We start from the raw sequence: 22826 nt of genomic DNA on the forward strand, positions 1-22826 counted from the left end.
GGCCGGGCGGCCCCGGCGGTGGGGTGAGGGCTCCGAGGGGCCTCGGCCGTAGCGGGATCCTGGGGGAGGGCTGCGCCCCGCGAAGCGGGCACGGCGGGGACTCCGGTGCCGGAGAGCCGCTGTCCGCGGACAGCCCGGGGCTGGACCCCCAGGTGAGCGGGGTCGGGGCAGAGGGGGCTCGGCGGGTGGGTGCGGGGCCGCGCCGTGCCTCCCGCCCGGGCTTGCGCGGCCCCCCCCGGAGCGGGGAAGGGCGGCGGCGGGGGCCCGCGGCGTTCCGGGCCGTGCCGGCGGCCGGTGCGCACCGAGGGGGCGACGGGGCCGGATAGGCGGCCCGAGGGGGCCCCCGACCCGCCCGGGCGCTGCCGCAGCGCCGGGACCTGCCGTACCGGGGGCCGGGCTGCCCGCGGGGACTTGCCGGGGAGCAGCGAGGGCACGGGGATGCCCCGTGGTGACCAGTGCTTAACCCCGACCTTGTCACAGCCCGCTCCGATGCGGCGGCGAGGGGCCTCGCGGAGAGCCCCCGGTGCGGCGGGTGCCGTCCTTAGGCTGCCGGGGGGCGATGCGGGGGCGGCTGAGGGCGGAGGGCAGGCGGCGCCCCCCAGCCCCGGGGGCAGCGGCCCTTCCCCTCCCGGCTCCGCTTCGCTCGCCCAGACCCGCCGAGCATCACTCGCCCCTCTATTGCTTCCAGCTCTCCGCAGCTTCCAGCTTCGGCAGGTGATCGCATCGTGGTGGCTTTAGGTACTTACTGAGCGTCTAATTGCTTTTCAGAAATTGATGAACTTTCTTTGGAATTGCTCGCATTGTTATTCTCTGTTTGTATCTAATACAAGGATATCCATGTTCCTTGGCAGAAATTTCCTACTAGTTAAGTAAGTTACAAGCTGTTATTGCTGGCACTTTAAAATGTCACATTGATCTTTACATTTGCAAATCCTTCCATGAAAAGGTTTCTGTAGGAATTCAGTCTAGTAGAAATGTTTGAAGCATTTTAATGACTATTCTGTGATCCGACAAGTACTAGTTGGGAGAAACGTTAATAAAAACTTGATGGAATACATTATTTTTACATATTTTAGATTTTTAATATAGTTGCTCTTAAATAAAAAGCAGTTGCACTTATGCATGAAAATCAGAATTTAATAATAAATCCTTGCTCAGGAGCTATCTCTTATTTTGGCTTTTAAAAATGAAAAAAATAGTGTTTGACACCTCTTGTTACCATCTATTGAATGGTAACTAGGTGATATTATTGATGGTGAACATTATTGAATCGTACTAGAGACAGGGATTTGTTTAGGCAATAAGAAGATTGGGAGATTGAATTTAAGATTTATTTCTTTTCATGTGTGAAACCACACCAAAGCATAAGCTGCTCTTTGAAAAAGCAAAATTGTTCAGTATTTAAGCATTTCAGTATTTCAAAGCAAAGTAGGACTGCCTTGTAGAACTCTGTAGAGATACCACCTTATGAAAAAAAACAGCTTTATAACCATAGAAATATTAGTGTAAAGTCAAAATACTACTTTAGCTTCTATTATCTGAACATAATATAACCAGATGAGAAAGTACAAAAATAAATTCAATGTAAAGAATTAGAGATTGTATGGAAAATTTTGCAGAGGGAATTACTTGGCTAAATCCTAGTATGTTATATGCAGATATTTCCATGTCTGTCATGCTGTGAATCAGTTAGTATGGTTTTCCTGCAACACAGACATATGTTACTTGCAAATGCTATTAATAAACACCAGGTCAAAGTATTTTGTGGGGGAACATTATTTTATAAAGTCAGACCTATCTTAATTTACAGAATTCACTTTCCATTAAAAGGTTTCTTTGCTTCACTGTAGTGTAAAATCTGTTGTTTATGTTGTTCCTCACAATTTCACATTTCATGGTGTTCCTCAGCTCAGTTACTTGCTGTTATTGGGATTGACATTATGTAGTAAATTTAGCATTAATGTAAATAAGGTTAATGTAAGTTAATGTTACTTAGTATTGTTGAAGAAATCTCCAGTATTAACCACATGAAATTGAATGCTCTTAGTTCTAAAATGTTTCTCTTCAAATACAGATGAACATGCAAAACCACAGAAGATTATATAGCTGTATGTATAGCTATATGTATAGTTGTTAATGTATATGTGCGTGTATATATATGTGTACATATATATGTATATGCTTGCACACCAATATATTAGTTTCATAAGAAACATTTGAATAGAATAACATTTTTTAAATCAAGAGCTACCAAAAATTAATAGCAGGATTGTTAAACAAGAATGTACCTTATATATATTGAACGTCGATCAGATAACATAATTCTTTTGATTTGTGAAAAGAAGACACGAATGTGAGCTATAAGAGAGAGGAAAAATGATTTGTGACTGTTTTATCAAGTTACACCTTTTCGTTCTGTCTGTGTTTGGATTGCGTTGGTGGTTCAGCTGCCTGGCTGGTTGTTCCTGTTTCCTGTGGCTCCGTGTAGGGAATGGTGGTTTTGTCTGCATCGATGCCTGCCTGAAGGAACAAATGCACAAATCTGTGTGAGAACAAATGTGTTAGCACAAGCGCTGTGGTTGGTGGCAATTTGTTAGCACAATTTGCCTTGGTGCCATGCTCCTATTTACGTGAATCAAACGTGGATTTTGCTGAAAGTGGAGACACATATCTGTGTGACAAGTAACTGTTTTACACTATGATGACAGGTGACTAGTTGCCTGCTCTGTTCCCCCTCCCATGGAATAACTTTGTTTCTTTAAAACACGGGTTTATTCTGTGCTTTTTTTGGTGTTAGAAAAGTAAAGGCATTTTTACGTCTGCTTTCTCTCCCTTCCTGGTTGTCCCCTATAAAATTCAAAACTGCTGCGACATTTTGGGGTGTTGTGTCTGTTGCTGAATGGTGAAGAATGCCAGAGCGGCGGGAGCAGAAATCAGACCAAGTCTCTGAGGTGAACACTAGCAGGGTTCAGGTGTGGAATATGAAATACTGTGTGCTCTGAACTGAAATATATCCAAACATTGTACTGCATGTACTATGCAGCTGAAATTATGTTAATTCATAACATTTACAGTCTGAGAATCCTCAAGCCTGGCTGAAGAGTTAAAACATGCTCCCATTATCCTACAGGAGCTCTGTTGTTTAGGTCTTAGGCCTTGAAACCACAAGAGCAAAGCGGTGGATGAAGGTAATGCTTCCATTAGACAGAACAGCTGTAGCCCAGTGAGGAGTCAGCCCTTCAGTACAGTGCCCTGCATGCAAAAATGTAGTCTGTGAAAGCCAGCAGACTACAGAGCTGTACAAACTCCTTTCTATCCACAGGTGGATTGTCTGACTTATGGCTGACTTGTGCAAGCCAGTACCATCCACCAGGGTCCATTAGATCAGCCGCAGTGCCAGACAGAAGCACTAATTCTGCCTCTGGGGCCAGCCCAGCTGGAAGGGGGCATTGACATTTTATGCAACATGGAGCCAAACTCCTAGACCCAGTCTGTCTGAACCACTGGGAGAGCAGAAAATACAGATATTTCATCCTGTCTAATTAGAGCAGGATGGTGTTACTGTTGCTTATCGCCCAGCTGGAAACATCAAGAGCCCTCCCAGTGTCTGCCATGCATTTCTTGGATTCAAGCACTGGGAGGTGTGGAACAGAGACCTCAGCGACTCTGTCACTCATGTTCCACCAGATTGAAACCCTCCAGTTTACTACAAGGTCTGCCAAGCAAAGAAGGCTTCACGTGGAGCTATGCAGGCATGGATGTGTCACACATCCCAGCAAATCAGTATTAACCAGGTTTTCTTGCCATGTGGGACAGTCCATTCCTCTTCCTGCCATGGAAGATGGTGGCAGTAGAAATAGGGTTCAGTGTGGAAATTTCTTAAGAACATAGGGAAGTTTGGTGCTAAGCTGCCATTTGCAAGTCAGTGGGGCTAGAGTACATAACTCTACTGGGACTTGTTCAAATCTCTTTTATTTTTTTAGATCTGATGCTCAGTTGCAGGCACTTTGTTCCTAGGCTTTAGGTAAAGAGTGGAAATTGCATCCTTGTGGTGGTCTTGGAGAAGTGATTCAATCTGCATCTACTCTACGCGTCTGTGAGCTATCAGGCATCGTGAGTGAGCCCACTGCAACTTTCCCTTTCCTCAGTGAAAATAAGAAGAAACTTGGAAGATGTTCTTTTAATCTGCATTTCTAAATGGCTGCTGTATTTCACAAGACTTGCTTAAGGCAAATGTGGAGCTTGAGGTATTTACTTATTTCCAAGCAGGGATTTTAGCTCTGTCTTCTTCATTATTCCCACTGAAGTTTGAGAGACTGTTCATAATAAAAAGATTTGGCAGCTTCATGATTCACTAGGCTGGGTATCCAGCCAAGATACAATGATGGTTCATCAAGAGCTGTCAGTTTACATTGCATGTACTGGGGATTTCAGGTGATGGAAGACAGTCTAAAGACCATAGAGCCTTAAAATAGTATGAATTGGAGAACTGCTCCCTGATTATACAACAAAATTGTGAGCACCCCATAAGCTTGGAGGTCTCTGATTCACAATAAAACCTCCAGAAGGAGCCAATTTCTGGAATCTCAAAGCAGACACCAGGCTCTTCACCCTGAGCAGCCTCGTGTTGTTTTCAGGGGATGCTAGGCAGCGAGTTTCCCTGTTTCTACCCGCTCTTTTTAGGGGTTTGTCAGGTCAGAGTTGTGCAGCTGCTGTACAGGAAGGTATGGTCAAAGCTGGGGATGCCTGGTATGCCAAGGGAAAACCATTTTCATGCGTCAGGCTAGTTCAGTCCCAATTTTATTCCACGCTCTTTAGATTCAGTTCATTTTTGCAGTCAGCTAATTCCCCCTTGGTGCATAGTTGTATTTCCTTCTGCTTCTTCCCAGATGCCTAGCTCAGGCAAGCTGCGGGGACAGTCATCCCAGGAGTACAGGGCATATGTTCAGAGCAGCAGTACATCAAGGGCTATGAGGAACTGAGAAGTACTCACAGTATGCCCCAGTTGTAGCCCTGGACAGTAAAAAAAAAGATCCAGTCTCCACAGGTTTTATTACCATTATCTCAGTTATTTTATCAGTGCTAACTGGGCTCTTCTTACGACATAGATGGGAAGTGGCTCACTGGCAGGAAAGGGCCCTCTTTGGATCAGCTGCTCCTTTGCTTCTGTGCAGAATCACTGGGATCCAAATTTGCCACCAGTGAAAAAGGGAGGATGAGAGACCATACCCAAAGCTTGGAAATTCAAGGAGTATTTTCTATGGGCTGTTTCTCAAAGATGGACAAGTTGCTAAACTTGAGACTCAAAAATAAGTGACATGACTCGTGGTTGTTTTTTGTTTGTTTTTGTTTTTGTTTTTGTTTTTGTTTTTTTAATCAACAGCAATTGCTTCCTTTCTAAGGTAATCTAAGGCTTTTGTATACACTGGTTCAGATACAATGGCTGTCTGAGGGGTAGCAAACCCACAGCTCACTTTGTGCATCCCAAACAGACTGGGAATGGGCAGCACATAGCTATATCTGCCTGTTCTCTCCATGTATACTTGTACAATTTTCTTCATGTATGCGGGATTTTCAGCACTATGAAGGAACCCCTTCATGCCCAGAACGAAGCAGCTCCCAGACTGGCACCCAAGCTGAAGCACAGAAATTCTGTCTTGCAGTGGCAGTGAGCTAAAAGAAATGACTTGTTTAGACTTTTCATGCTTTAAAAGAACCTTCTCAGCTTGTGATTTAACACGTTTAGGAAGCAGGTTGCAGTTTCTTTTAGGATTTATTTTGTGCGTTCTGGAATTACTTATTTTCTCTTTTAAAACAAGAATTCTCTATTCCTTTCTTTAATTTCCTGCCAGTTTCCTTCAGTTTTAGTTTTGGTTCTTCTTTGCAGTTCACAACTTGAATGAAAATAAGAATAAAACTTTGCACAGAAGGAAAGGAAATGTCTAAAACCCAGGAAGTGGATTTTCTCACTTTTCCATCTCTGATTCCCTTAGAATTCCCTTCATCTGTTAAGAATCCTCAGTTCCTTATAACAACAGAGAATAATAAATGCTGCAGACAGAAGCACTCTGTCTGCATCAGCTCAATTCCTTTAATATTTGTAGTTTATTGTGCATGACACTGCATGTCTGATCATGGATTCCTCAGACCAACAGACCTCCTATTGAAATCAAAGGCAGTTTTGGCAACGGCTACAGGAGTGCATTGGCATGAAGTCACAGGTTACGCGCTTCAGGGAAAATGCAGTCATGCTTTTTTGTAGAGAGGAGTAAGTTAAAAGGTGGAGTAAATGATGGTTCCAGTATTTATTATTTTTTTTTTCTTTCCTTCAGATTTGTTGACATGGCAAATGCAGAGGCATACTCTTTACATTAATCCCTGCTCTGGAGAAAGTCTGGAGTAGATGTAAGAATGGTTGTGGAGGCTGTGGAATGATGCTGTCCAGGATCAAACGTTTTCATTAGTTTTTATGAGTCACTTTGGTGCGGGTTTTTTTTTTCCAACTAGGATACTTGCTTTGAAAGTGATATCACTGTATGCAAATTAATCCACAGATAAAATGGAATGTAAAGGTGAAATCAAGAAGCTATTGACATTAAAAAAAGTCAAATTCTTTTAAGAGAAACAATTTTTATTATCTCCTTCCATTTATGATTGTGAAGAGCTGAACTAACTAATTAAGTTCTGACTGAAAAGGTTCCCCTCTTGCAAAGGTGATTGATTCGTTTTCTTAACACTTGCAAAGTCAATCGTAGTATTATGCAAGGCTACCAGTGCTTTTATGACCACCAAGAAACTCCAAGTGAGGCCACAGTTCCTATGAAAATAGGAGGCAGGGGAGTCCTTGCTCAAACTGGTCTTTCAGCTTTTGGGAATTTTCAGACATTTCTTAGAAGAGCTTGCAGTGACATCTGAAGGCCATATAGTAGAAAATCAGGGATCTGAAAATTAGCTCAGAACTGTTACTATGCCCTTCTCTGGCTTCCCTGCTCTAGGAACATTTTTCTCATGAGCTGAGGGAGCTACGTAAAACTTTTTCAGGAAGGCAGAAGCTGCAACCCTAGTTAGTTAATGGGATGATATGCAAGTGCTAGGAAATAGGGAGAGAGGAGGAGAAGGCTTTCTGCAGGGGTCCAGCTTGGAAGAGCATTCAGAGAACCAAAAGATGACTAGCAATTTGTGTGCTGCTTCTGGGAGTGCGCAGGCTGGGAGAGTTGCTGTGAGCACTGTTTCATGCGCTTTTTGATGGAACATCCATAATTGCATAATGCATAGGGAGTTGCCTGCCCACAGGTACTTGTTGTTTGACAGATCTGTCACACTTCTCAGAAATCAAGATGCAAAATCCATCACTCAGGGACATGGTATATGTGTATCAGATACTCTCTGGGGGATGAAGAGTCCATTAAACAGCAAGTCCCTAAATTCATCCATATGAAGAATCTGCATCTGTGACAGATAGAATATGGAGAGTACCCGTTGTCCAACAGGTGATGTGACTCTAGTGTGCTTCTAAAGCACTATAAATATTAATTTTATTTCAGCCTTTCAGAGGCATGTGTGGGTGAGCCCAGAGGGATAGGAACTGCTTATGCAGAACACGAGTGAGAACAGCAGGATGATGTTGCATGAGGGGGATCGTGTCCCTGGGAGGCAATGGCACTCCCAGCACTGGCGGTTTGAGGCAAACATATCATTGCCTGCATGACACAGAGCTGAAGATATGACCTTCACAAAGAGGCTTGTGACAGAGTTCTGTAAACTTTGCTATTTAGTAGAAGAAAAGTGAATTAGTTGGATGTATGACAGCTAGCAAATCTGTAAGAAATTGGAGCACAGTAGAATTATAGCTCCTTAAAGGAGGTAGCCAAAATGTGGAAATCATTAACATAAGGCAGGAGTAATCAGTTATGTGAAGTCTTGGAGAATTCTCTTGTGATGATCATTTTCTCAGTCCTTCACTCACTGTGAAGAATCTGAGAAATTCACCTACTTCAGCCCATCAGAGGAAAATGCCAGGCATTCTAGTATGCTTTCTCCATTTCTCATCATGACTCTATTTGTAGGTTCTTAATGACTTGATTTAGACTATGAAGACTGGTGGCAAAGATGTGAGATTTGCATTGAGACAGGATTTAGAATTAAACAAGAGTTCAACTACTGGATTCATGGGTTGGTGTAGAATTCTCATTCAGGTTCAAGTCTGACGTTCCTGAAAACTAAGGAAAATTTGGCAAAACCCAAGAATTCTTGGCTGTGGCTGGAGTTTTGTCTTTAGATTATAACCACATGAAAAACATGTAGAGGTTGTTTTAGATCCAAATCAAACTTCCTTCCAAACTGAGAGGCATTTCAGATTTATATTCTGGCCTGCTTGCACATCATCTTACTTTGTTTTAGCTCATTTCCGTCATCTGCTTGAAGCGTTGCAGGCAGTGCTGCTATATTTCAGCAATGCCAAGCTATGTGCTGGTGCTTTCAAGCTATGAGGTTGCATTGCCTGTTATGCAGCAAGCCTTCTGCACTGCATGCTGCCACAGCTCAGACACCTGCTGACCCCTCGGAGAATCCAGCAGATGCCCCTCCGGCAGCTGTCGAACCTGACCTTACACACAGTCATTTCTCAGCTGTCTCTGTGTTTGCGATGAGTGGTGGTAGGACTGAAAAGAGCAGAGCTGATTAGGCCCTGGGCAATCTCATGCCTATAGCCCATTGAGATTTACTCCTGTAAAGTATCAATAAGCATTTCACTGGACATACTAGGGGAAGAGCCCCGGGCAGATTTAGGCTTGGGATACCGCTAAACTTTCCTGAGCTTTGCTGAAAAGGCACCTCCATGTACACTTTTCAGACACTACCATCCTCAAATTTATGGGACAAAGGTAAAATCTATGTTAGCAAATTTTCTTAAAAAGTGCCATGCAGCCTGGTAAGTTTTTTTAACAGCAACGATTAAAAAGTGATTTTAAAAAGTTTGCAGTGTAGAAATGCGTTGCCTAGGTTGTCTGTGTGTGCATGCGTGTGTGTACCCTCTTTCACGCTGCAGCTGCTGAGTTGCACAATCCAGCCACAATATTGCAGCGATGCTTGTGAAGCTTTCATAGATACTTAGTTCCCTTCACCTTTTACTCCTGTCGTCTGTGGTCCTTTTATCTCCCTTCAGCTCACCTGTTGTGTTTCCTTTGCTCCACCAGAGTGTTCAGAAAGTAAATCAATTCAATTTCTCTGTCTCCTCTCAAGTCATGTTTCAAGACTTAGTCTTTACTTCTGAGGAGATCAGTGTTTCAGTTCGCCAAGATAAGGGCTGCAGTTACCACACAAGCCCCTACCACCCCTCACCTGTGCAGGAGGCAGGACTTGTTCCAGTACTGTCCTGTGGATGAATCTGCACCTTCCGATGGAGCCCTCTGAATGAGTGCTGGCCCAGGTCAGGACTCCCCCAGGATGCAGCACATCTCTTTGCAGAGGTAGTAGCTCATTTTTGAAAGCTGTACAGTCATGCTTGCTTGCTGTTACCCCTCAGATGGTGCACTTGCCTCTGTTCCACAAGCTGAAAGCTCGTCCATGCAGAGGGAAGAGCTTTCTCATGCTGTTAAGAGATGGTAGGAAAAAGATTCACCCTTTTTCTTCTAAAGACATTGCAGAGTGTAACCACTCTCCACTCTAAGTACCAGCAGCACATCTTCAGCCTACCTTCTCTGTTTCAAAAAGGCAACAATGTCAATTTAAATTACACTCCCTGCCTGACGTAACCATGACCAGACCCTATAAACCCCCGTGCCTTTGGAGGCACCTGGCCTCCTGTCTCAGCAGAGGGTGGCAGAGAGAATGACTCTCTCAGGAGAGAAGCAACTCATGCCCGACAAGGTACTCAGAAGCTGCAGTCATGCAACACGCTAAGGACACCAGGGACTCGGGGACGTCCTGCTGCTGGTTAGTCTTTGTGTTATACTGAGATGTTACACTAGATGGTGCATTCGACAAATTATTGGAGGAGGTTGATCTTCCCATGCTGAAAGCTTTGGGCACAAGGCTAACGGTTAACGAGCCCATTTGCTGTGTACACATAGAACATCCTTTTCACGACTTTTCAAAAAGTTGACCCTTCTGTGCAAGGGTTGAATGTGACTACAGCTGCCAAGGCATCACTTTGAGACTTTAACATTTATACCTGTAGGTTCTGGGGATTTTTTTGCCCATTACAGATTTTGACTAATTCAAAAGTCACAAGTCACAAGCAAAACATAATGGCATATTGCATTTGAAGGATGCTCAAGTTTGGATAGAAGAAAGATCTGTTAGAAAATATCTGATATTCCTTATTAACCTGCATTTCCTATCTCCCATCAGTCTAGGCAAATTAAATGGAACTGAGGACATGCATACACTGATTTGTCTGCTGGAGAATAAATATTTATTTACCCTGTGGCCAGATACCTTTGCCATAGGGCAGTGTAGCATAAAAATTGGTTAGGTCAGGTCACTTAAAAAATTACCACCAAAGAGTTGAGTGAAATAAGTTTAATATGAATTTGTGAAAATGTGACTACACAAGATTCGATGGCAAGGTTCACTCTATTACTTACTACATGGAGTAAATGCACAGAGATAAATCAAGTTGAAAGTGAGTCATATCAAAGCTGTAAGAGGGGAAAGGAGATCCTCCTGCTGAGTCACGAGGTTTGGAGTAGACCCCCCCTTCTAAACTCTCACAGAGTTTGGGTGCAGCTGGGTCTATTCCTAGTCTCAGACTTGGACAATGGATTGGATGTAAAGGGAAGAGGCAGAGGGCGGGGGGGGGGGGGAAGAGATTTTATTCACAATTCAAGATTACCTGTAAGATTTTAGCTACAAAGCAATGAGATACTTTTTGTTTTAAATCACAAAAAATAACCTAACTACTTCAAGCTTGCAATGCGTATTATAACAACAGTATACCTGTTAAAAGTTTCCCCCACGTTCAGTGAAATATATCAAATGCCTTTTGCATTCCTCAGCGGTTGAAGGGTTGAGCCTGGAGGAGCAGGGGTATCAGCCCAGGCCCCATCATCGACTTTCCACGCCGGTCCCCCTGTTGTCACAGACTTGGTGGTTTGTGAGCTCTGAGTGGCGTCCCGCTCAGAGGGGGATGCTGGGCACAGCCTGCTGCGGTCCAGGAGAGCTCAAGGGGTGTCACTTTAGGACGGCTGTTTATGGGGCTGTGAGATGGTTGGCTTTGGTCATCAGCAACCTGGCTGCAACCCGAGTTCGTAATTTTCTCAAGAATTCCAAGAACACTGTTACCATTCCTCTGGGTGTACCACTCAGGCTGCAATCAGGCAGGAGTGTTCCAGGGCTGCCAGTGAAGAAGCGCTTGTCTCCATTCTTCTTCCCTGCTTTGGCCAGTCCATGGGAGTTCCAGCACAGGCAGTGCCATTCTCTGCCCTAGTCGAGTAAGAGTTACTGGTACAGTGAAGGGGTGCTCAACTGCCCAACTCATGACTCAAGGCGCTGAGGCTGAGTGCCTAGCCAGCAGCTCCTGGGGTGGTAGAACAGCCCAGAAAAGTAGGAGAAGTGCACCCCCATCGGCTGTGCTCCTCATGAGGAGTGATGGCTTCCCACTCCCACCCCAGCAGGGAGGCTTAGCCTGCAGCAGTGGGACAGTGTGTACGGGCAGTGCCTCCTGTGCCCAGGGGATTTGTTCTTGCCCTTCCCTTTGGGTGTGTGGAAGCCCTTCTGTATCCGGGGTTTGGGACAGGGGAGCAGGCAGCACAGCAAGCGGTACACAAATGGCTGGTAACTGCTGCCACCTTCACCAAGGAGCTCCCAGGAGCTGCCCAGGCTGGAGGTGTGGGCTCTGCCTGTGCTCTGGGAGCTGGTGGTTGCAGACCAACCTTGCAGAGTGCTAAAGCATGTCCTGCCCCGGGTGAATCTTTCTGTTATGGCCGAAATCACTAGATGGTGCTGTTACACGTAAATCTTAGGAGCTTTTCTTGGGTATCTGCACGTTCTGAGTCTTGGAGAAATGGTTTGTGTTAGGGTTGGGTTTATGGTCCTCTTTGAAAAGCTGCTGCAATAGAGGAAAGCAGCAGGCAGCGTAGGTAGCTTCTTCAGACCCTTATATCTGTGCTTGGGCTGAGATTTCTGGAGGAAGAGGCTGATTGCTGACAGGTAGCACCCACCCTCTTCCCAGGGGAAGCGTGCGTGCCCAGAGCCAGCATCCTTCCCCAGCTGTGAGGGCCCTGGCTTCTGCTTCCTCTGGATGACAGCAGTGTGCCAAGGCACAGCATTCTCTGAGTTTACATGGAGAAATTCAGGTGAATTTCATAGGAAAGGAAATCTTAGTAAGAGGAGTTGTCTTCTAGGCTCATAAGTGGGTAAGTAAAATAATGTCACCAAAGATTAAGAATTCCCTGAATGTGAATTATTTAGAATAGCAACTGGCGCAGGTTATAATTTATTTCTAAACTTTTTCTTATTTAGAGAGAGTTTTAAGCATTTTAGACCTCAAATTTATTTTATGATTGGTTTTTGGGTTTTGTTTTATTTAAAATAAATTGACTGTTTACATTTATTAAAAATTGATATGTAGTTTAAATGGAAACACACACATACACATGAATATCATTGCATTTGTTTAGGTAGATTTGATATATTATAGAATTGTATACATAGATCCTATCATTCTGTTGTCACACCAACAGTAACTTTAGGAGATTATTGGGATACCAGATAATGAAACTCACCATTAACAGAAAGCAGAAACCAAATTTATCCTTCTTTGAGCAACTAATCTCTGGCAAGCCTCCCAACCTTTTTTTTACCTTTTATGTTCCACTCTTTGCCTTGGTTGTCTGATTTAGCCCTTCATCCTTCAGATGTTTACTACTTACTGAATATGTAACCACGTATTTTAATATTTTCAGGGTAGGGCCATAGACCTTGCCGACCAGGAAGAAATTATACTGGATTAACTATAGTGATTTAGAAATTGATTTAGTTAAATCAGTGCAACTCTCCTGAGCACTTTATATCACTTCAGTTTAAGTCATGAGCCAGTGAGTAACAAATCAATTCTGTTGGCAGAGAGTGAGAAAGATTAGAATGGATCTTCAGCCCTTCTATCTCAGTATTTATTAGGCTAAGACCTCTTCAGGGCTTGTTGCTGTTCTCTTTAATTTTCTCTGCCTAATGGACCTGATCCAGCTCTTGATGGCATAAATGAAGGTTTTTCCATGACCTCCAGCTGGGAGCTGGAGGTGGCAATATCTTTATTAGAAACGTAGAGAAGCTTAGAATGACAAATAACTCAAACTTGCCTCTTCGCTGTATGCAGAGTTCTCAGATAGTGGCTCATATTGTAGAAATCACCTCTGCTCCGAAAAATGTAATATTCTATATTCAGGGCAGAAAAAATTGTCCTCTAAAGACAGCAAACTCTGCTGACATTATGCAAAGAGTATCACCATGCAAAGAGCCATAGTTGGGTGAGATTTTCTGAACAGCAGCAGATAAGTAAGATCTCACATGTATTTTGAGATGGGATGAAATTAATATTTTTGTCAATCTCCACAGATTGTGTGCATTCAGGTTAGATAGACTTGGGACTCAGGTTATTCCTGGTTTTGTACTGGCTTAACCAGAAACTAGACTGATGTTGCACACTCAAATCAAAAAACACAGCTTTTTCAAAATGCACTTCAAGAAATGCTTGGGGTTCTTTGTGTGTGTATGTGTTCTGCTTCTCTACCTTTCTTCACACTTCTACAAACTACTACGAATAAGTAAGAAGGATATCTAAGAATATGCTGAAAAAGAATAAGTTGAGTTCCACTCACTGAAAATTTTGCTTACTGTTCCCAAACCTTCTTATTCCTGGCTGTGGAGAGTAGCAGTGTAGCAGGAGTTGAACTCTTGGAGTGCCTGCCTATTCCAGAAAAGAGAAACTCACTTGTTTACAAACCTAAGATTTTGGTTTAGTGCAAAGTTATTTTTTGCTTTCTGAACTGGATGCTAGTATAGCTGTAAACTTTGTAAGCAAAAATGTCCTGGCATGCTCTTAAAATTCACCTACAGCTCCTGGAAGTCTTTACATTGTAAGTAGTGATGCCCCCTTCCACTTCCATCTTTAGTCCAAATGTGATTTCTTGTTTATTTTACAGGTTTATGATGGAACTTACATCTTTGCCTAAATTCCTTTGGACAAGTGACAACAAACTTCTGCATCACCATTTTCCGGACATATTGGCTACTGTTCATACCACACAAGATATTCCTGAAGAAGTTGTTTTTGGACCATGCATGCTCCAGAACACCCTGCTGGACACTGTAGCTTTTATTGCTCTCAAATGTTCTGAGAGAAGGAACATCCACTATGTATTTAAGGTAGGAGGAAGCAGCATTTAACGTTAATCATACAAAAAAGGGTTACACCATCCCTGAGAAGGTAACTTTGCTGAGGGGCAGATTTTTGTTTTTTTTTCAGCACAACTAACAGCTCCTTCGAAAGGGGAAAGCAGTGCCTTTCTGATTTATGAGCTGTAGACTGGAGGGATCTCAGTGAAAACTGTTTCTTTTGCAGGAAGAATACGACCCACTTCTGTGCTGACGTTTGATGGCCTGCTTCAGCACTGACCGGGAGTAGGAGGAAAGATGGACAAGTAGTTTAGAAACTTCACACTTTTGTTTCGTCCTTACAAAGGACACAGGAGGCTTATCAGGAGGTGTGACACCCTGTAAAAGCAGAGAGGGAAGACTGTGGCATTGTACCGATTCATGCAGGTGGTACATTCACAGCACTTACTGACAGATCTGAGCAAGCGTTAACCCAGTTTCCTCAGTTATCCATAAAAGTAAAGCACGATGGCAGTGATCTCAGGCTGGATGAACTCTAGAAGATACCAGTCAGGCAACTAGTCCTCACAATCTTCAGGCAGCCACAACTTACAGCTATTAGTACATGGACCTCTGAAAGCTACCTTCGGTATGCTTGTCTGTGTTACAGCTGCACTTTTCACTGTAGAGAAGCTACAGAGAGATGTCTGTGAAACAAAAGGAACTGTCCTGTAGGGAAAGTCAGAAACCCCAAGACTGTGATTGAGTGTTAATTCTCCAGCTCTAGTTCCCATTTCTTTTTGTTTCCTAGCCCCTGTTTATCATAACATTTTCATCTGGACAATGCATATTTCTCATGCTGGCCTCTTACCTTGCTTTTCTGGGTCTTGGAGTGCATTTCAGTCACCGTTGGTCTAGGTGAAGACAGGGAGGTATGTTTTACGAAGGCAAGCAAGTTTCTCACACACTGTGGCATGGATGGATCTGGGAGAGATCCAGGTTCTGCTAAGATTTCTGTGTTCTGGAGAACAGAAATCCCAGGGAGTATGTGTAATATGGAAGATGCAGCTGTTGCGAGATACCTGTTTTGACACTTTTTGCTTTAAACAAATTAAGAAAAAGAAGAGGCTTCAGGGTTTTTCTGACTGTTTGTTTGAGTTTCCAGCAGAAGGTTGCTTGCTTGTGCAGTGTTATTAGTACTCCAGGAGAACTGCAAGCTCTTTGGAGAAAGATCTCTCCTGAAAGGAGGCTTTATTTATGGAATATTTCTGTATTCCTCCTGGGAGTTTTGGAATGACTGTAGACTCAAGAAAGAGCCTCAAAGGGTTTCTACATTGGAGGAGCCCCCCAGAGGGATGACTTTAGTGTTTTGCTACATTTGAGCAAAGTAATTGTTATGCAGCCATGAAATTGGATGCCTGAATTGGCTCAGATCTCTGTCTTTTGGCAGTAAATACATAAATTCCGTGCAAGTAGCTGTTTCAGATGCAATCGGTGGTCCCATATCCTGTTAGGTACTCATAAAAAGTAAACCTTCCAGAAATCAGGAACTATTGTTAAGCTCCTAAGTCTGTGTGTAGACAACTAAACAATTCAATCATGATAATACGTTGTTATCATGGCACTGAGGTGCAAAACAAGAAATGGGTTTTGATATGCTGGCTATGCTACATACACAATACACACAGTAGTAATTTGGCAAGTGGGTTCTTCATAGCTGAAGTGCATGTTCATCACAGTTCGGCAGCACTCCTGCAAGGCTTTGGGAATACTATTTCTAACAATGGTTTCCTCATCTTGAACTTGCATGTTTAGTACAAAAGGGAGCTCTGTGTTTCTTCTCTCATCCTCTTGGAAAACCTGATTTGAGCTCCTTGGGCCAATTTGTGTGCTTGGGCAAAGAAAATGCCTTGGCCACCATTGGCACAGGTGGCTCTTTCTGGCCAGTCATTTTTCTCAGCAAAGGAAACTGGCCCCTGACAAAGCTACCTGTCCCACTGAGGTCCTCTGCCCCTTGCATTTGGTGGGTTCCAAGGAAGAGTCTTGTTTTCTCCCTTCTCCTCCAGCCTCGTTCAAGTCAAGGAAGCCACATAGCCTCCATAGTCCAGCTGTGATTGACCTTGTTGGGCTGTGAAGCTTTTACCTGATACATGGTTGCAAAGGATTCATCTGAGGGATGGCCATCCCCAGAAGAGAGTGGACTTGCAGTGTTTGTAGTGTCTTTAAACACATGGGAAGACCGAAGCTGGAGCATGCTTCTACTTGACAGCACCCAGACCTTATGTTCTGTCCTTTACTCCACTTTCTTTAAGCTCTCTCAGCTCTTTCCTTGGCACTCTGGTTCCTGGAGCAGCTGTGTTCCCTTTGACTTTGCTTAGGGCATTGGGTGGATGCTTGGTATTTCTGAAACACAGAAACTAATAAATGACAGCCTCTGTCATAGCTATTAGTTACAACCACTGTGTGTGGGTGGGTGTGCTTGTGTCACTGTCAGACTTTTGTATTTCTCAATCATTGTTAATTACTATGGCATTTAGAGAGAACTAGTTGCAGGGCATGCTGATTTATTTTCTATTTTATTCTTATTAACTCTTACCCTATTTGTCCCTTAATGTTTCATTCTTGTATGGAGCTACTAATCTGCTCATACTTTTTATGGTAGGTAATAGTCGGACAGAGTTAAAAACAGAGAAAGAAATAGCCAAAATACTGTTTCTGATACCAAACACGAACAAGTGGCTGCCTTGCAATTAGTGAAAAACAAAGAGCTATACATTGCTTGGGGTGAAATTTAGATCATGCTTGTCACTGGACATTTTTCATTTCCAAACTTCTTCCTTTCTAAACAATGACTGAGTGCTTCAAAAATTAGTTGAGGCTTTTTGTGCATGTAAATGTTGCCCTTGATCGCCCTGTGTTTCAGCCTCCAACCTATGAAAATCTTCCTCATCTTTCAAATACTGCAGAGGACGTAGATCTGCTGTGGTAAACACCAAGGAAAAACCTATAAAAAACCAAATAATTCCCTGTTCAGACCAAATGCAGTAAAGTAAGATGAGAGCCACACACTGAATGAGGAAGACAAAGCCAAATGTTTTGTAGCTGTATTATTTCTGGAGCATGGTCAGCCTGTGAGTAAATGAGTCAAGAGTCCTGTGGAGAAAAGAGTATATGTGAGTGAAGATTGTGCTGTAATATACACACAGAAGGGAAATTTAATTTGAGCAGTAGACTTAATATTATTTTTTTGACTTCTGAGTGCCTGACCTTACAACCCAAACAACATTTTTTAACTTAATTTGTTCAGTATTTCTGAATGCACACATACTGAAAGTAAATCAACCCCTCCCAACTCTGAGAAATAATTTATTGAAAAATAGTATTCTGCTGAGTTTTTTTCTGTTTAGATACCTTGAAATGAATGTAATCAATTTATTAAAGGCAGGAATAGGAATGTATAATTTTATTTCTGAAAAAGGAAAGAGATCCTGCAAGTGCTTCTTAGTTGTATTTATTAAAATCTAATTTTTATGTAATCTATCCAAACATTTATATATGCAGATGTTGTCTCCTTGGGGTGTTGAATCAAATAACCAAGATTATTCTTGCACCTCCTGATCCATACCCTCTCGTGTCAGTGAAAAACTCCGCATGCAACTGCCCAGAGTGTGTGTTCCTTTCCAGGCTCACACTGCACTGATCCAGGGGTCTGCACATCTCATGCCCTGCAGACCATAGTGCTTGCACTTCTCCTGACTCAATATCCCATTTTCCCATGGGACTGAGATCCCTGCTTGCAGAGGAGCACACCTTACGTACCTCTATGATCCACGCCTGATACAGTCCGGTGGGACAACCTTCATCAGACAGAGGACATCATCCTTGCCATGAGTGAGCTAGAGACTGACAAACATACGAGCCCTGGCATTGCCATGAGATGTTAAGTGTAAACATCGGTGTCTCCTCTCTCCCATGCAGCTGTATTCCCAGAGCTCCAGCGCTCACGCTAGGGAAGCCTTCTCCCTATGATGACTTTGGATTTGGTGACCCTGGTGTATGAATTGGGCTCACAGCTTTGGCATACTGGCTCTGTGTGAGGCAGAAAACAGGCTTTGGTCTAGAATTTGATGGAAATCTATTTTGCATCCCAAGACCTGAAACTTCCCTTTTTTGTGTCCTGTCTCACAGGTAGATGTTACGTCTGTGCACAGTCCCACAGGACTGCCTTGGATGAGACTTGTACAAGCAGCTGCCAATAGCAAGGAGCAGAACCTGGAAGCTTACTTAGAAAACAGTCAGTTATATTATCGCTCTACCAGGAAAATCAACAAAAACGAGGAACTCCTTGTCTGGTATGATGAGGAGCTTTCCTGCCTCCTGGGTTTCAATGAAATAAAAGCTCAGAGTCCCCACAATGGTAAGTACCTAACTGCTGACTGCAGGGGTCAGTGAGCACTGAAGCGATTCTGCAACTTCTTTAGTATGCAATAATCTTGTAATACAGGAAATAAAACCCGTCTAAATCCTTAGCTGGTCAGCTAAGAGAAAAGACCTTCTGCTTTGGGGATTGAGCTGGTGGCGTAGAGCAAGAACAAACTTGCAGTTCTCAGTGCCATTGTCATTGCTACTTTCTAGCAGAGGATGGTGCGCTAGTGACTAATGCTGAAATTTTTGAGCTGTGTAATGAAAGTCTATGCACCTGACTACCTTGGAATCTAAAAGCCTCAAATACCAATTGGAAACATGCCTTTTTTAGCTCCTTGAGGAATCAGGTATAGGCTAGTGTTCAGCTTTAATCTTGTAAATGAAAAAAACACTAGTACTTAACCACCCAACCAGTACTGCATACAGCACAGTCTGCCTATTTAGAGTGGGACACAGTGGGAGTGAGAAAAAGGGCATGATTTTAATTCTGAGATGTCGCTAGAAATTTATGGATTTAAAAGAAATTGACTTAGAAATTGTTGAAAAAAAATATCTAGATTATGGAGAGACCAAGCAAATCACTGTCGGGTCTATGACAGGGTTGACTCCAGCTGTCATTTGCTCCACTAACTTTGATCTAGTTAGATTGGAACAAACCCCTTTCTACATTCCCTTTGGCTGGTTTAAACACAGTTGGTTAGTAAAGGTGTAGATTGGTAAGAGTATGAGTCGGTAAATGTATATGGTAATGTACTTGCCTGTAAATTTATATTAAATTAATATAGACACATTTATAGCAGGAACCCACTAAATAATTCTAACTGATTTCAGTGTATTCTGTTAGCTTTTGTGTAGACACACACTGTCAGCCCTTCAAATTTACCAGGGCAAAGTGTTACCTACACAAGAAACACTGTATCTAGACTCAGGACTGTAAACTAGCAGGTATAATGTTCCACCCAAATCAGCAGCCTTATTTTCTTGTAAGAAGTTCAGTTTCGGTAGTCTGGGAAGTGATCTAAGCTGTGGTGAGCCTACAAATTAGGGGGTTGTAGTTCTGCACAACCAATGTATGAACTTGCCTGCGTATCCCAGGCCTCAGGTGGGGTCTGGCATCATGTGCATTTAAAAATTGCTGTGTGTTGTGAAATAGCGTAGCGTGGATGCTGTTTGCAAAGGTTAGGATGTGCCATATGTGTCTCGGTCCCTGAATTATGTACTGTCTATTCACGGGCAATCAATCGTTGCGATGAATCAGAGATGCAGTACATCTGAAGGCCAGAAGGAAATGGTGTTCCCCATTCCTCCTGCCCACCGCTGCCATTGTTTCACTTTGAACATTATTTTCTGTGCCTTAAGACAACAGCAGTTTGCCAAACTGGCATGAGTAAGGGTTTCAAGCATTATAGTCAGATGATTTGTGAAAGGTATTAAACTTCTGGAGTATCCTATGCAGAAAATAGAGGCTCATGTCAAAATCTTTGAGTCCAGGTCTAAAAGACATTATTGTTTGGGTACACAGAATTTAACATTCAGCCTGTATTAAAGCCAGTGACTGACATAGGGAATGTAGACCAAAATCTGGGTTCAGACCTCAAATTATTATAAAGTCCATATGGTTTTATCTAGAACGTTGTGTACTGGCCATTTTAGGTAATACAAACTTGGCTTGAAAATCTAAATGAAAGCATTTCTGCAAGTAGCACATGGATGCAAATAGGAGTGAACCATTTTCCACAGCAGCAAGGGACCTGATTCTGCACTGGCATTAGCTTTAACGTGTAATCTTGTATGACACAAGGGATGTCTCTGGTGTTTTGTTTGTGTTAATGACAAGGTCAGGATCAGCATCCATACATGATTCTACCTTTGCAAAACTTATCATCTGTTGTCTGTTTCTGCAGAGTTGAGATGCCAAGAATGTGACCGAGTCTTTAAATGTGAGCATACCTATCTCTCCCATGTCCGCTTCCTATGTGCCCCAGAGAAGAGCACCCTGCTATGGAAAAACTTTCAGAACCCTAAGACTGAAAAGAGCAACTTATCTGAGCAGACCACGAATTTCCACAGCCTGGCAAGGGATCTAGAGGTCAAAATGGCAGCTTGTAAAGATGATGCCCGTGGTCTCACAGGAGAAAGAAGAGCAAAATCTGAGGAGGCTGAGAACAACAGGAGCAGGAAGACTGTGTTGTTGGAGAAAACCAATAATCTGAGTGAAGAACATAACTGTGGGGGCAAGGAAGAAGCTGGGGGAGAGCATGTATTGGCTGGCTCTTTCTGGAAGCTTAGTTCAGGAAGGCAGTCAGTTAGGAGGGATGCTTTAGATCAGAAGCAGAGTGCTTTCACCGAGGTCAGGAGGATGAAGGAGAAGGTGAGGAACGAGAGACTGAAGGAGCCAGAACAGGAAGATAGCACGGTTCCCCTCGGTAAAGAGCAGGTATCGAAGGAAGTGTTGCTGAACTCTTCCGGTAGTGCATTCTCCTTTGTGTGGCCCACTAGAGCCCGAGGAGAACAGAAGAGTGCTTTCAGCAAACCCAGTAAGTGTCTAACAGAAAGAGCTGCAATAAATTCTTCTCATCCCATAAGTGAGTCACCAAAGAGCCTGGGGGAGCTGTCTGGCCTCATTGCCACCACAGACATTATGTGCTGCAGCACTCTTCTCAATTCCAAGTTCTTTGTCAGTGATTTGTGTAATGCTCAAATGCTGCAGACAAGCATCACTCGGAGCAATGTTTTCCCATATACCTCAGAACCATGGCCCAAGCAAGCAGGAGGACAATTACAAAACACAACCACCACTACTTCTTCTTCTTCCTCCTCCTCCTCCTCCTCTTCCTTGACTCTTCTTCCTCCCACCTTCATGTCCTTTGGAGTGGCTGCCCAGAACTGGTGTGCCAAATGCAACCTGTCCTTTCGCATGACATCTGATTTAGTCTTCCACATGCGGTCACATCACAAAAAAGAATACTCCTCAACTGAATCCCAGTGCAAGAGGAGGCGAGAAGAGAAGCTAACATGCCCCATTTGTCATGAGTACTTCCGAGAACGCCATCATTTATCCCGGCACATGACTTCTCATAATTAGAGCTGTGCAGAAAGATGTCACCAAGTGACTGGGCAGGTTGGATAAAGAAGGGGAACATAAGTCACTTGTATCCATTTCTTTTTGAGTTTACATTAATTTCTTAAAGGAAATCACTGTTTACAATAATTTATAATAGATGCTTTCCAAAAAAATATAAAACTTTTACAAGAGTCTGCGTTGGTTGTAAGTTTTGAAAACTCAACCTAGCCCTTGCCAATCTATTTTTGAAGAAATAAAAGAGTGAAATGAATACACATACAGTATTGATTTGAAAAGACTTGGGAACAAAATTGTTGTTTTGCAAACAGTTTTCTTTGCTTGTATTTGATTTGCTGGTGTTTGTGCAGTACAATGTAAATACAGAAGTAACAACCACCTCATTGAATGAGGAATCTTTAAGCACTAAAAAAATCAGAGCTTGTATGCTAAAAGAAAAGAAGTTACTGCTTCTAGCAGCTTTGGTGGACTTTTACTCCTTTATGTTAGCTGAATCGGCTCTCTCATCAGATTTGTGAGTCTGAGTAAAATGCTTCTATCTTACTGTCTCCTTGGCTTTGAAGTTAAGACTGTCTGAACTTTGTGATCATCAACAACTGACTGATAGACCGCCAAAAAGGATGTGACTTATAAATCAGTATATCTGAGTTCTATCCTATGCTCTGCCACTTTTGCAATATCTTTTATAAAGTCAAATCAACCTGGATCTGTATCAAAATGTGACCTATTGTCAATGTTATTGTCTAGGCAGTGAGCACAAATTCTGGCCTGATGTGTGCTTGCAAGATCTGTGTGACTTTAGCAGGCATACAGATCTGATGGGTGTAGAGTGTGGCCTGTGGTTTGCAGGCTTTGGATATTCTAAAGGAAGCAACTGGAGTATTTGAGTTACTATTAGCCACTGATAGATAGAATCTGCACAGTAATTGTGGATGGTAGGCTCTGTTCTGCTAACACCTAGAAGAGGAACGTCCTTCGCAAAATGACACAGAGATACATGAATTGC

General features: G+C 43.1%; 1 protein-coding gene across 1 annotated transcript; it reads left to right on the forward strand.

Moving 5' to 3' along the window:
- ZNF488 (zinc finger protein 488) lies at nt 1-22760 on the forward strand. The gene is made up of 4 exons (XM_037400951.1): nt 1-152; nt 14142-14364; nt 18502-18730; nt 20643-22760. Exons 2-4 carry the CDS (start codon nt 14146-14148, stop codon nt 21821-21823), a joined length of 1629 nt encoding a protein of 542 aa, XP_037256848.1. The 5' UTR covers nt 1-152; nt 14142-14145; the 3' UTR covers nt 21824-22760.
- Nucleotides 22761-22826: the final 66 nt, after the last annotated feature.

Source organism: Falco rusticolus, chromosome 9 (assembly GCF_015220075.1).
Source record: "Falco rusticolus isolate bFalRus1 chromosome 9, bFalRus1.pri, whole genome shotgun sequence".
Taxonomy (NCBI): domain Eukaryota; kingdom Metazoa; phylum Chordata; class Aves; order Falconiformes; family Falconidae; genus Falco; species Falco rusticolus.